The sequence below is a fragment of the Coccinella septempunctata genome, chromosome 7 (assembly GCF_907165205.1).
Source record: "Coccinella septempunctata chromosome 7, icCocSept1.1, whole genome shotgun sequence".
Taxonomy (NCBI): Eukaryota; Metazoa; Arthropoda; class Insecta; order Coleoptera; family Coccinellidae; genus Coccinella; species Coccinella septempunctata.
In genome coordinates this window covers 13938454-13953237 of record NC_058195.1, presented here as the reverse complement: position 1 = coordinate 13953237, position 14784 = coordinate 13938454, and the positions used below count along the sequence as shown (strand labels likewise).

General features: G+C 34.5%; 3 protein-coding genes across 4 annotated transcripts; 2 read left to right on the top strand and 1 right to left on the bottom strand.

The window, feature by feature from the left end:
* The first annotated feature begins 13 nt into the window (after positions 1–13).
* LOC123316957 (lysophospholipid acyltransferase 7) lies at positions 14–3666 on the top strand. The gene is made up of 6 exons (XM_044903280.1): positions 14–375; positions 446–729; positions 999–1150; positions 1752–1966; positions 2057–2387; positions 3223–3666. The coding sequence occupies exons 1-6, from the start codon at positions 164–166 to the stop codon at positions 3490–3492; spliced, it is 1464 nt and encodes a 487-aa protein (XP_044759215.1). The 5' UTR covers positions 14–163; the 3' UTR covers positions 3493–3666.
* On the bottom strand, positions 2531–10517 carry LOC123316958 (lysophospholipid acyltransferase 7-like). 2 transcript variants are annotated; one of them, XM_044903282.1, is made up of 6 exons: positions 9996–10517; positions 9618–9859; positions 9281–9435; positions 8882–9096; positions 8265–8565; positions 2531–3087 (listed from the first exon to the last, which is right to left on the bottom strand). In XM_044903282.1, the coding sequence occupies exons 1-6, from the start codon at positions 10214–10216 to the stop codon at positions 3070–3072; spliced, it is 1152 nt and encodes a 383-aa protein (XP_044759217.1). In that variant the 5' UTR covers positions 10217–10517; the 3' UTR covers positions 2531–3069. The 2 variants fall into 2 exon arrangements, with proteins under 2 accessions (XP_044759217.1, XP_044759216.1); XM_044903281.1 differs by lacking the exon at positions 2531–3087 and adding an exon at positions 4304–5034.
* Positions 10518–10758: 241 nt separating this feature from the next.
* LOC123316961 lies at positions 10759–14306 on the top strand. Its single transcript, XM_044903286.1, has 2 exons — positions 10759–11192; positions 13443–14306. The coding sequence occupies exons 1-2, from the start codon at positions 10910–10912 to the stop codon at positions 14198–14200; spliced, it is 1041 nt and encodes a 346-aa protein (XP_044759221.1). The 5' UTR covers positions 10759–10909; the 3' UTR covers positions 14201–14306.
* The last annotated feature ends 478 nt before the right edge of the window (positions 14307–14784 follow it).

Here is a 14784-nt window from a genome sequence, read left to right as displayed (position 1 = left end):
TGACACATCAGATGATTAACCTACAATATTTTTGATTGATTTTTGATTTTGATTAAATTAACGCAATGATTCAAAGGAACCTTGAACTAAACTACAACTACTTCCATTCGTGGCAAATAATAGACAAATAAATTTAATCTCTGTCTGTTATGATTTAAACAAAATGAATACTGATGATATTGTTTATATGTCCTTATTGATATTCTCAATAGGATTCGGGAAATTTTATAGAAAAATTGAGGAACCAAATGCTAGAAAAAATATAGGAACATTGATTGGGTTACTTATTGTATTGGTAGTTTCTGGAGTTCATATAATACATCCTTTACTGGCGTTTTTCATAAATGCAGTCATAATTACAAATTTAAGTCCAAAGTGAGTCTTTTCACATTATGAGCACCTAGACTAAAATTTTTATAAAATAAACACTTATTGAATTTTCCAGAGTATGCCACCTGGCCAGTTTCATATTCTCCTTTTTGTACCTGTTCTTCTTCCGTACAACAATATACTTTGGATTACCATACCCACCTGCTCATACAAACCTTGTACAAATGATACTAACGCTTAAAATAGTGGGATTGGCTTTCGAAATAAATAGGTCTTTTATTAGAAATCAGGATCACCAATTGAAAAAGTCAGATTTGGAAGAGCAAGAGAATGTAACAGATACTTTGAGTGTTGTCGAAATGTTTCATTATTGTTTCAATTATGTTGGTGTATTAACAGGTGAGAATCATTCGTTTCCTGTTATAGCTAGTTGAATTGTATATATGTATTCTGCTCTGAATCGACACACTAGTGCAATAGAGTTATATCTTCGGTGCAAAATAGCTGGTTATCACTTGGTCACCTAATAAACATGTTGTCGAAACAGGCTCATTTGAACAAGCTAATTCCTGCACAGATTTTTTAATGCTAATGGGTGACATCTTATGACATTACATGAATGATGTTAATGTAAAGGAAATATTATCCACACTTTGTTCTATTTTTAGGACCTTACTATAGATATACAACTTTTAGGGACTCTTTCGAGTTGCCGTTCTATTCATTTGCCGATAATTGGAAATTCACTCTGCAAAAACTCAAATTTGTGCCCTTGTTCATAGTATTATTTTTGACCAGTTCCCTAACCTGGCCTTTAAGTGTGAGTATTGTAGTAATTTTATTACTATACTGCCTCTAATCTTGCATTGAACAATATTTTATGTTGAAAGAAGGTAGAGGATATGGAAGGTTTTTTTACAGTTCACAATTTCAAATCTATTTATATGAAATTATGCACATTTGTGCTAATCTGAAGCATGAAGCAGAGACAGTCTCTGCATGAAGAAGCCTACTGATTTTGGTCAGAAACGATCCAACTGTTTTTGAGTTTCTTAAAATTATCGGAATTTTGGGTTCCCTGGTAATTCGGGTTCTGTAGTTTATCTTCAACATTTCTTGAGTAAATTCCTTCATTTCATAAGATACTCAAAAAGGTAGATTTCTATTATGTAGACTAAGTGCGCCACCTGGTATTTTCATGAACTCGGGAAGCGCTGTGCATAATCTTGTTGCAAGCTATATATTATAGCGTCTATAAGTGTGGAAGGTGTTTTCAGTTACAATTTCAGAATTAGATAGATAGACAAATTCAACAAATAAAATTTCATAACAAACAGTTTAGCCGATCTTGATGCAAATAACAAAGTATTTTTTTATATATTGAGATAAGCAGCACAGTTGTTTTATGACTATTTTTTCAGTATGCTTTAACTGATGAATTTTATCAAGAAAGATCATGGCTGTACCGATACTGGTATATATGGCCAAATTTTTTCACATTTCGCATGAGAATATACATTGGTCTTGTGTTATCGGAGTGTGTGTGTACTATGGCAGGACTGGGACTTTATCCAGAGAAGTGCAAGCCCAAACCAGGAGAAGGACCAACTGAGAACATCCCTCTCTTAAAGAAAATGTAAGAGTTGTATTTTCTGGAATGAATATATCAACTGAACATTCATAAAGACATATTATTTTATAGACAATAATTGACACAAATTTTCAGATCTCAAGATAAAGACATGTTGTCCAAAGAAGAATACAACTATAATGCCATAAAAAATATCTCTCCTTATGATACAGACTTCTGTGTTTCATACAGAGAAGGAATGAAACACTGGAACATTTGTATTCAGTATTGGTTGGCTGTGAACGTATACAAACGGTTTCCTTCAAAAGCCTTCCGTACACATGCCACTCTATTGGTATCAGCTGTATGGCATGGTGTGTACACTGGATACTATGCTTGCATCGGAACTGTTCCTTTTGTATTAGCAGTTGAGGATATTTGGATTAAACTGCTCCTCAAGAACGAATCTCATAAATATTCAGAAACGGTAAGGGAATCTTTTGATGTTTCATTTGGAATTATGTGTCTGTAGAGGATTGATCACATCACTGAAAAACTATATTCCGAAAATAATTTCATTCAGTATAATCGTTTGTGAAATATAACTCAAAATTAAATTTTTTTATGGACATCTTTTCAACCAAGCCAAGTAGAAAAAATGGTAAAGGGAAAAAGTGTTAAAATATATGTACAAGTCAATGACTCACAGAGATACATAACATACAGCTGTCCGGAAAGTAACAGCTACAGGTTTACAATAAATTCAAAATAAAAAATAACCCTATTTTTCTTAATAAATAAAGCCCAAAACGGCTTCATTGATTCACAGGGTGTTAAAGTTCAATTGAAAAAACAACTAAAAAGAGCAAAATTAAGCGATCAAAAATTGCTGGAAATATTGTCCAGCGTAGAGAATCAATCATTTCTCTCTGTTCATTACAAGGATGCACTTTAGTACCAGCCTATATGTTTCATTTGTTTCGATATCTCAAATGAGAATTTACATGATGTGAAGAATATAATAATGAAGGCATGGCGTATATCATTCAAAAATTAAAATAAATGACTTTCTCTTCACTATGCAACTGTTTAATATTTCAGAAAGAACACTGTTGTTTTTATATTGGGGTCATTCTTTAATTCATAGTACTATAGCGTAATTCCAACAGTTATTTCAACTGACTTATCTGAAAATTAAAGTAAGTGTTGATTGACATAGAACTGATAAAACTAATATGTGATTGAACTTTGTGTTTAATATCCAGATAAAAGTAAAATTGGTTGAATAATTATCATACAGCAAAATTTCATTCTTTTTTCAGAGAATGAAAATCCACAAATTTTTCATATGGTTTTTCAAAATGCATTTCTTCTCCTATCAAGCTATTGCTATGCATTTGTTGGAACTGAACAAAATATTTTATTATTACAATTCGATATACCATGCAGGACTTATTTTGGGAATATGTCTATATGTGACTGGCCTATATCTATATAAATTGGAAAAGAAAAATTTTAAGACTGAAAATGATGAGAATAGAGGCATTGAACAAAAAAATGTCAGTGGTGAAAAAAAGATTCATACAAACTGAAATTCATACATTACTGAAATGTAGTATTGAAAAGAGGAATGGTCGCCAGGTAATGCAGATTTTGTGTGTGTACAAACATCGCAAGTGAACAAAAGGTCTTCTCACAGTGCCAAAAATTTACAACAACTTTTTTCCTTTTATGATGAATACAATAAAAGATCAATCCCTAAGTGATTCAACTTTTTCATTCTCCTTAAATTTCATTCTGATCTGAAAAGGTTTTAGAAGTAGAATGGACTTCGTGATTTGTCAGAACACTGTATGATGTTTAACCTATCATTAACCCTTGTTAGACTTACATACGGTATAAGAATATTGTGTAAATTATGTACTTAGGTTTTATGTACATACACACAACATATAATTATTGTTTTCGTTATACATTCTTTCTTATGGTGGGTTTATGCACAGTCACTGAGAACGACCTAAGAAAGGGGCCGATCTAATTGGCAGATCGGGTTCACGTGATCTTCCTCTGCCCATTACATTAGTTCCTGTCTTAGTTCTTAGTAACTGCATAAACTTCACTCAAAATTACACGGAGATCCACAAAAGATAATTTCATGACTTTTATTTCAGTGTGTTTATCCGGGATGACCAGAAGGTCTAAAATAATTTCGGGTTGTTTTCACTTCCGGTTATAATGGTAAAAAATTTCGTTTCTTATTCAAATAGCGTGCCAATGAGTCGTTACTTTTTTTGATTCTCCATGGACTAAACTATCGTTTAGTTTCATAATTAAATGTAAAGACATTTTAAGCTTAAAACTTTCTTTATTGTTAATTGTTATTTTTAGTACGGTTAGAGGAAGCTTTAAAATTAAAGGGACTTCAAATTTGATTATGAAACTGGCCGTAATATTCCCCAAAGTTTTCGGAAGATATTTGAGCTTAGAATTCCATATTCTGTAGGCACAATACCAGAGATATTATTACTATTATAGTCATTACTGGAACGAAGAACAGCATCAACACATCAGATATCGGCACTTCAGGAGTACCTACTGGATTTTTTTGATTTCTTGTAACACATCTTTTGACCATATATATGATGGAATATTCACTGGAAACAGTTAACTCGAATATTGAATTAATATTTGGGTTTTACGCGAAGAAATGTGATTATAAATTATAAAAAACGCGTTACCGATGCATATTTTTTTGGAATATCTTGGAAATATCATTCGAAGTTGATAGCTATTTCTTTTGTATAAAGAATTATTCTTTATTCGAAGGCTATTTCCGTTACAGCTGGAAGTGACAGAAACTTGAAAATATTTCTGTAGTTCTCCGTATAATTTTGGTTGAGGTTAAAAAATAGTAACCCCGTATATAAAGCGAAACAATCCTATGATTTTTTCGTCTTTATAAAGTATGAAGAGAAAAGAAGTGAAAATAGTATAACCAAATGGTTCCAATATACTGATGTCTGATACTTGCGTATCAAATCCCATTCATGATTATAAACAAATATCATGCCTATATTGTAAAGTATGTGTAGATTTAAAATTACTCTTAGTATATTCTCGAGTGATGAAGGATTCTGAAAAAAAATATATTTAGTTGTTTGGACCGAGTCTGGAATCACTGAGTATCAGTGGCTCGTGAGTTGTTCAAAAGGGTGGGGGCCCAAGATGAACACGGGAGCACTTTTTCTGTGTTCATAAATTCTCATTCTCCATCATGTTGAAAAGGACATCGATGTCAATTACTTTAATGGAATTTCTTTAGGACACTCAGAATACGTTCTCTTCTGATTGGTTTGGAGCGTTCCCTCTTTTGCCCTTTAGAATAGCCCGCCACATATACATATACAGGGTGATCGCCGTAACTATACCCATTTCGGAATGAACAGTGCTCAACTTTCATTTTTCACCATAAATATATTTGAAAGTTTCAACGTGTGTTTGAGGGTATGCCCCCTATAATTTATAAAGATTTTGAAGTAAAAATCCCCAATGCAATATTCAACTCTGCTGATAATAACGCTGTCCTTCGAGCGCTAATAAACTATTACTTCTTTACTTTGGTGCACTTCTCTCTAAATGTTTTTGGAATGATACGTCCGTTCATGGAGTTTTCTGGCATTTTTTGGTCCTCAAAATGTTTTTTTTTTTTTTTTTGGAGGAGCTCCATGCAAACCAACATTGAAATTAGGTCGGAAACGCACGATGAGGTGCAACAACTGGGTCGCCAACCACTGTATCTAACTGTCATACATAAAAGTTTCGCACTGACCATAAAGTAAGTCAAGATAGAGGGGAAACTCAGCTACAAAAACTGGACCCCTTATTTAGTTTGTTGAACCACCGCATGGGGTCGCTTCCATCGCTGATTTTACGTTTGTAAACATTTCCATAACCTCATTCTTTTCGTCTTTGTCTGCAGTGTGAAGTGCATCGTGATTCCTAAGTGTTTTTTCTGATAATTGAATAAGATGTCGGAAAATAGAAATATTAAAAGCAATAAATGTTGTGTGCCGAACTGTGGTGATAAGACTAGTAGACGTCATCGGTTTCCTGAAGCAGATAATAAACAACCGGAAATTATCAAACTTTGGATGGAAAAAGTTTGTAATCCCTTGTTGACTACTAAAAGTACTGAACAAATACGAAAATCCTATTTTGAGTGAAAGTGTGAATTTATTTTTTACATATATATGGGAATTATTGGTTACATGAATATTAGTGCTTTATGATGAAGGGTTCTCCCAAATTGAATTGAATTGAAAAAATCAGCAAAGTACTGATGAAACGTCGACTAAGTCAAAAAAAAAAACAGTGTTTTCCTTCAGTCCTATAACCAATAATTCCCATAGGACATTATAATTATTTCTATTTTATATTTTACATTTATGGCCATACACTTTGATGTATATATCGACATTAGAATCATTTCTATTTTATTTTTTTCCTATCAAGTCCATACACTTTGATGTATATATGGACATTAGAATTATTTCTATTTTATTTTGTACTCATAAACCCATACACTTTGATGTATATTATATGGACATTAGAATTATTTCTATTTTATTTTGTACTCATAAACCCATACACTTTGATGTATATTATATGGACATTAGAATTATTTCTATTTTATTTTTTACTTATAAACCCATAAACTTTGATGTATATTATATGGACATTAGAATTATTTTTATTTTATTCTTTACATATAAGGCCATACACTGTGATGTATATATGATTTATTTATGAAGAAATATAGTTATATCATTGCCTACATATGTGTTTTTTTTTATTCAAGTCATCAAGCTTCTGAGAACATTGGATTTGAAACAACTCGTACTGGAATGGTAATATAGCATCTTGACATGCTATATTAACTCGTTCCAGTACGTTGTTTCAATCCCGAACTTCAAAAATCAAATCAAATGATTTTAAATAGGAAGCATTTCAAATTTTCCCGCTCATTTGTTTCGAATTCCGGCCGCCAGAGGGCGCTTTTATTTCCTCGAACCACCGCATGGGGGCGCTGAAACTTGACCCCACTTCTTAGTAGGGGAGTTTCCCTTCTATATGGGTCTGTTCTGTGGCACTGACAGCAATAACTAAAATAGCAAATCCTAAAAGGCGGGAAGGGAGCTCTCCTTCATTCATATAATGGTCAGTGATGGGCATAATCGGATGATTGCAATAATCGGATGTTCAATTATCGATTTTTTCAATAATCGGATGTTAATCCGAATAAAAATCGTCGTAATGGCAAATGCTTTTTTTCTGCATTTAATTCATATTTTGTAGTATTTTACCCGAGTTCATGGAGAAAGTTCCCAAATTCTACCGAGAAAATTATCATTAAATTCATTCCGAAATGAAAAATACATTACCAAATCAATAAAATATTATTTTTTTCAATCTTCAGCTTCTGTAATATATTCTATATTTCTGGACAAAATTTCGAATTAATTTCCAATATCTACGTTTTCGTTTCTTATACTTAATTCTCCAACTATACCTTGCGTTCAATAAGAATGAAAAATCTATCGCCGAATGAACGATCACATTTCAATCGGCCCGAGCCAAAAATCGATAGAAGATTTTTATTCGAACTGTATGGTATAATCACGGCCTTCTAAACCGCCGTGGTATAATCGACATGCAGCCGCCGAGCATTCTCATAATCCGATGTTTCGGTGAGTTCGAATAAAAATCGTCTACAGCGAGCTAGTCAAGACCATAAGGCACAATATTGTTTGCCAACCCATACGGCTTTCATATAAAATGCACTCTAAAGACTATATTCATTCAGTCATCCCCTCCATAAAATCGGTCCCAGTCAAAAATCGCAGAGACGATTTTTATTCGAACTGTATGGAAAGATCGACATTCAGCCTCCGATTATTTACGATTCGAGCATTCTCATAATCCGATGTTTCGGTCAGTTCGAATAAAAATCGTCTACAGCGAGCGAGTCAAGACCATAAGGCACAATATTGCTTGCCATCCCATACGGCTTCAATATGAAATGCACTCTAAAGACCATTCATTCGGTGATCCCTCCGTAAAATCGGTCCCAGTCAAACATCGCATAGACGAATTTTATTCGAACTGTACGGAAAGATCGACATGCGGCGGCCGATTATTCAACGATTCGAGCATTCTCATAATCGGATGTTTGCGATTATTCCAAAAATCGGATTACCGATTATTTTTCATCCGATTATGCCCATCACTAATAATGGTTACAGTACCGTTGGTCACCCTGTAGAACACTCGTATAATATTTTGTCACCTGTCATGGAATACTCACCCTTCCTCTCAATATGAAATCCCATCGTTTTTCGATATACAGTGCAAGGGATACGAAAAACCACGTCCAAATATAACCGACGTGAATGCCATGCCAGTAACTAGAAAATATCATTGTTGCTGGCTTCTTCAAGAATTTGTATGGAACTGTTATGTAAACATATCTGTACAACCAGTATTGTATTGTTCGGTTCCAATTTTTAATTATTTGCTTGAATTCAGTAGAAAAAAAGACTTTTTTAAAGTTCACGTTGTTAATGGTCTCATATGAGAATTTGTACTTATGCAAATTTTCTTGTCTTCTGAAACAGTAAAGAGACGGATATTCAGTCGCCAGCTCAGAAATCCTCATGAAATCTTGTGAGTTTCAACGGAGGTGAGACTACACGAAACAATAAGATTTGTACATGTTGCTATTTTACAAGATAAAACGCTTAAAAGTTCCTTTTACAACATTTGCTAGAATTATGATCACTTCAAATTCAAAGGAGTAGCATTGGCACTGGGAAGGATGATAGCTGCTCCGCCATCTTGAATATTTTTGTGACAGAAACAAAAGAAATTCAGTTCACTATATACAATCAGAATTAATGAGAGATTCACAAAAAGAATACTCACAACATAGACATCTTCATTGTGTTTTCAATAGGGCCATGTCCACATTTTGGTTTTGTAAAATCTGGATAAGCTCCAAGACCGCTTATATAGCAGCAAGCATCCATCATAATGAAAGCATTGCCTATTCTAAGGATAAAATCGAAATTGATAGGATAAATGTACCATATTCTGAACAGAACACTCCTTTTATCGTAGAATTCGTCTGAAGATACGTACTGTGAAGAAAAAAAAATAAAAAAGAATGCATGAATTCTGTTTTTACAGGTGGCTTGCATTTGCTGAGTACGATGATGTGTCAAAGCTATTCAATTTCAACGGCTATTTGTCCTCGTGGTTTATATTTATCTACTCATTGTGGGGAACAATATGAATAAAGTTAGAGAAAAAAAATGTTCTTACCGATAAAGGCCATAAGTAGTTCAAGAATTGCTTTAGCAAAATGAATATAAACGAATCTACCAAGCAAATCGTAGCTTTGTACTTCCATTCCGATGGATAATTTTTCAAGGGCAAATTGATATATTCGCAATAAGTCTTGAAGGTATAAAAAGGAACTGAAAATAAGAAACGGGTCAAATATCGCCGAAAAAATCAGTTACAAATATTGCTTTATAAATCCAAGGAATGTAGGACAAACATTTCCATAAATATTTCATTTGGGAAGAATCTTTCATATACCTACATACAGAAGGTCATGTCCAACCGCTTCTGAAATGGTCACGATTAAAAAACTCACCTCCAATCAAACCTATATAATGCAGAGCATAAAAAATTATATTTTTGGGACAAAAGCTATAAGGCAAATTTGTTTCAAATTTTCCATCGAGAATTTGTCTTTCTGTGGAAGACTCCATGGCAGCGCTTATCATTTTCATTGTTGTACTCATCATAAACATATTCGTTATCGGTGTAGTTGAACAGAAGCATCTGAAGTAGAATAAATAGGCTAGCGTGAAACTAAAATTTATAACCCCGGCTCTGCAAAGAAGAAAAAAATCATCCCTGTTTTATTGTATTATTGCATGTAGGTTCTTGAGGTTTAGGATGACCTATCGTAGGCTTTTTAAAGGTTGAAATTCAAATTGTATGATTTATTTTGATCAATATAACTCACCTTTTACCGTAGAAAAATATAATGGCAGTGTTAACGATAATATTCACCAAAGGAAATACTACTTCCCAGCCACACAAACCAATCAAAGCCGTTATTCCAATGCAAGCACCATATTTTCCTTTGTGCTTATCGGTCACATAAATCTTGTCCACAAGTGCAGCTATTAGTGCATAATAAAAAAATGTAGCGTAAAGTAACTCTTCCTTTTTAAAACTGAACATTTCGTTTCGTTTCGTCAACTAAAAAACGTAGTCTTTGAATAAGGCGAAAGATAGCCCACGAACTTGTGATAACAGGTTAATTAGGCCAACAGTAATTTGTCACTCAAGCAAATGGGGTAATCCATATGAGTTCAGACAGTAGCATAATAATGGAAGTATAACTCGTTTCTCGTCAATATTATAGATATGAAGACATATCAGTCAGTACCTATCTAGCATTATATTCGCGTGAAGCTTATAAAATCCACTATTGAATTTCATTGTTCTTATCTACAAAAAATTTTTTTTACCGAAAAATTATCAGCAAAGCATTGACTTTTTCTTTTGGAAGTTATCTTACAATTTTTTTTATATATGCAACGCAGCATGCTTTTGAAATTAGACCTACATGACTGGTTAACGATTCAGATCATTTTTAAAGTGTTATTGCGGTGCCTTAAATTCTTCATGTATCAATTTATCCGGCTAAAATTCGACACATTCGATTAAGAACTACTGCAATTCAAATTCACTTGAAGTGATACCCACTGACGATGAAGCTGCACCCACGCCATCTCTTGGAAAGCGCCACGACTTAATTATTCCGACTGCAAGCATGTATTTGCGTGAACGTCACAAACCATACTTCAGAAGCGACGTTTTCAAGGTTGACAAATCATTTTTCCGTATTGTGAAGCCAAAATTTCGGTAATTATGAGTGCCAGTGTTAATCCTTCCAAGTCATCATGCACCAAGCGAGTAACAACTACCATTCACGATGAACTAACTTGGGGAATGATGTACAGGAGTCAAAATGCGAAAAAAAACGAAATCCCCTTACAACTAGCATGTTCTCCAATCAATATACACCGCTGTAGCATAGATAAAGTAGTGAAGAATGTCTGCATCTATCCACCGCCCGAAGAGCAAGCCTCGAGAGTGAAGAAAAGATGTCGAAAAAAAGAAAAATGCGTTAATACAACAAATTTACACGCTGGTCAGTTGAACTCTTATTTTCCGATACATTTTTGTATAACTACTAGATGATTAGGATATCTATACTGAGGGATACTACATAGCCACTAAACTGTATGAAATATTTCTCAAAACCGTGCCATCTACAGCTCGCTCTCCAGGATCAGAGTTGCAAATACTTCTTGGATCTTGCAGTTTTAAAATCCCGAAGGAGTTTTCTGGATTTATATATTCCTCCAGAGCGTTTTTCTTTTGTTTTCTTCCTTCTCCAGAAACTCTTTCTCATAGGTGCATTTTCCTATACCTATACCACAGAAAGGTTCTGGTCCAGTAAGTGGCTGACTTTCTGGCGAGTGTGTTTGCCTCTTCATTTCCCTTAAATCCAGAGTGACCAGGAACCCACATTGAAGAGACCTTGTTGTTCTTGCCTATTTCATTGAGTTTCCTTCGACACTCCTATATCAGCTTTGAGTCGATGGCATGGAGTTCAGTCCTTTAATAGCAGCTTGAATATCAAAATGGATCACTATGTCAATCCTCGATAGATCCAAGTTTTGAAAGGCTGACCCAAGCCGTAACGACCTCAGTTCAATAATTGGTCTAATTAAATGGTAAATTTTTGGTAACATGAGTGGTAGAAGGTTTTTCAACGCGATCCCCAAAAAACATTTATAATGGGAACCTCAAGTTGGGTTATCTCAGCATATGGAAGTTTAAACTGAATAATTATGAGTTTCATTCATGAATTCTTCCAATGCACCGCGGAAACTATTCGAAATCATTCTTTAAATATGAGGTTTTAAAATTTAAATCGCTTCGTTTCTAGTTTACGATTTGGCAACAGCGCCTACTCGAGAATAAAAAGAACAATGGCTTGTATAATATATAAAATAACAGCTGTTGATTCACAGCCATCATAAGGCGCGTAATCACTAGCGAGCCTCAACAGCTATTATTATATATTAGTGTTTTGTGCTCAACAACAACTGACCATAAAAATCCCATAAAATTTTACGAACTTCCTCGTTCATTCGTCGCAGACTTTATAGCGTTTTCTATTGGTAAAACTAGTTCTGCACTGAGTGCACTCGAATATTATTTCCGTGCTGTCAAGGAGCACATCTAGTGCAGCTCCAATAGAACATACGAAACCGAAATTTGAACGGGTCGATCATAGATAGAAAAGAAATCTATGGGTTCGATGTCATTTTGCCTTGTTTATTGTGGGACAGTTTGCCCTTTTTGAAATAAAAAATGGAAAATGTTTTAGTACTCATTTTCAGAATCAATCAAGAAATAATTTCTATACATGAAGCAGTTGAAGAAGATAATCCTGATCATGTTTTCAAATCATGTAACTAGTAAGTGCGTGACTTCAGATTAATTCATTTTTGCACTTCATTTATTTTTGAAAAGATAATTAAGATACAAAAGTTTTCTCTTTGTTACTCAGCATCAGTCCTCTTGTGAAGAACGTCTGTCCTTCTGTATAGATGAAACAACTAAATATGTTAGCAAATGAAGATAACAAATTCATAACAGCAAAAATATCTTCACTGTTCATGACGACAAAAGTTGCAAAACACTACCAAACAATATTTTGAAAATGTTTTTAAAATTTTCAACATAATTTGTGTCAGTGTTCTCTGGTTTTAAATCTAACCGAATTGCACCAACACTGGCACGAGCTCTCAGACCTCGTGTCGAAAAATGCGCACTGAGTGCATATAGTGCGGAACCAGTTTTCCAAAAGAACATGACTTTTTGCACTCGGAACACCAATAGAACATAAAAAATGCACCAGTGCAGCACTAGTTTTACCAATAGAAAACGCTATTATAGACAGCCATGTTTGTCTATGTCCTCAAAATATTGTATTTGTTGTCCTTTATTATCAACACATATTTCAGTCGATGTTGCCAACTTGTGTAATAGAAACGAAACGCTTTAAATTTTAAATACCCATTTTTATTTTTCATTTTTAAGTACTTAAAATAATTTTTTTTTGGGAAACAGTTGAAATGGTTATTTCAAAATGTGGCGTTTCAAAGATATTTCATAAAAAATACATCATTTTCGTCAGAATAAGAGTATTGCCTATTCCACCGAGACACCTTCTACCGGACTCATGTTACGAAATAGGCACTTTTGGACAACATTTGATAAGACTAAATAATAATAATCAAAAACCATTATCACAAATTAAACATTCCAAAACGACCGACGATTTGAAATGTGCTCAAGACTGCTCTCAGGTTTTTGGGCTTTTCAGGTCGAGTTGACCTACTGAATCGGAGCATTCTGAATCAAAAGGAATACATGAAGGTCCTCGCTGTGCCCAATATACGCTGCTTCAACAAGCCAACATGCCGCATAAAACATAGATGCGTCAGGGATTCTTGTTCACCACGCATAGTCAAACTAGCTCTCCCCAGAAAGCATCATGTGCTTGGCACTTGGAAAGATCATCAGTGTTTCCTTCCCTCCGAATTCATTGAGAGATTGCACAACCTTCTGCATGCCGACAACAACATCAACATCAAAGACGTGAGGTATTACTTCAAGAAGTTCGATAAAAGGAAAAGACGCCTGGGCATATTATTGAAAAGAAGGAAAAGAAGGCGGGAAATTTGTGACCTGATGTGGATCAGATGCGAAGTACAGAACATGGCGAACATGATAGTTAACTATTTCATAGCGGAACCCCTCCTCGATCTCAGCTTCAAACAGTTGCTCATTTCCTCTGTATTAATCAATTTCATGGCAAGGACTGGAAAAATACGACAACCATTGACTAGAAACACAAAGAAAACATTCCCTTCAACCATTATTGAAATCTGCGATAAAGTGGCGATTTGGCTTGATTCTGTGGTGAAATTGGTGGATTTTCAGCCGATTGATGATGAAGAGATCTCCGAGGAAGTAGATGAGTGGGGTCTTGCAGAAGAGGAAGGTGAAGAGTATTTTGGTATGATGGGCTATGAGCAGCAGGAGGAGGAGGAGGAAGATGAAAACGATGAAGCGGAATGAATAAACCTATTTTCGTATTGTTGTTTTGTGAACGTTATATTATTATTGTTGTCAAGGTAATAACGTATAGACCAGATGTGAAGTTGAATAAATATTCAAACATTTACGAGGAATTCTGAGTTACTGTTGGTGTTATTCCCCATCTCGTGAATAAATTATGAAGGTTTCTTAAGCTGCATTCGTAGTCAATTCGCGGGTCGCAGTGCAATTCAAAGTCGGCAAAATTTTTTGCAATCTACCACTTCGCAGGTAACTCATTTGAGTATTTTGTCCGAAGTTTATTGCGAATTGTTAATTACGCGCCAAAAGTACACTTCGGCAACCGAATTGATTAGGAATGCACCTTTACTATACTTTATGATATGAACACTGGCGGCGATTAGGGGGGGCGGTTGCCCCCTCACTTTCTGGAGAATATGAAGCTACTTTTTTTAAAAAACTAACATTCTTTCAAGATTTCACCTTATTGCCCCCCCACTTCTTACGCCCAATCGCCGCCACTGGATATGAATTATGGTATTTTATTGCATTTAAATCGGAAAATTTATATTAATTACAGATTTGACGAAACGTATTTGAAAAAA

Excerpts from the sequence above, each read along its gene's own strand:
- LOC123316957 (XM_044903280.1), top strand. The coding sequence starts at position 164 with ATGAATACTGATGATATTGTTTATATGTCCTTATTGATATTCTCAATA. Across the intron at positions 376-445 it reads ATTACAAATTTAAGTCCAAA|AGTATGCCACCTGGCCAGTT; the intron begins GTGAGTCTTTTC and ends TGAATTTTCCAG. Across the intron at positions 1,151-1,751 it reads CCCTAACCTGGCCTTTAAGT|TATGCTTTAACTGATGAATT; the intron begins GTGAGTATTGTA and ends CTATTTTTTCAG.
- LOC123316958 (XM_044903281.1), bottom strand. The coding sequence starts at position 10,216 with ATGTTCAGTTTTAAAAAGGAAGAGTTACTTTACGCTACATTTTTTTAT. Across the intron at positions 9,860-9,995 it reads ATATTTTTCTACGGTAAAAG|AGCCGGGGTTATAAATTTTA; the intron begins GTGAGTTATATT and ends TCTTCTTTGCAG. Across the intron at positions 9,436-9,617 it reads TTATATAGGTTTGATTGGAG|TTCCTTTTTATACCTTCAAG; the intron begins GTGAGTTTTTTA and ends TCTTATTTTCAG.
- LOC123316961 (XM_044903286.1), top strand. The coding sequence starts at position 10,910 with ATGAGTGCCAGTGTTAATCCTTCCAAGTCATCATGCACCAAGCGAGTA. Across the intron at positions 11,193-13,442 it reads TACAACAAATTTACACGCTG|GTCGAGTTGACCTACTGAAT; the intron begins GTCAGTTGAACT and ends TGGGCTTTTCAG.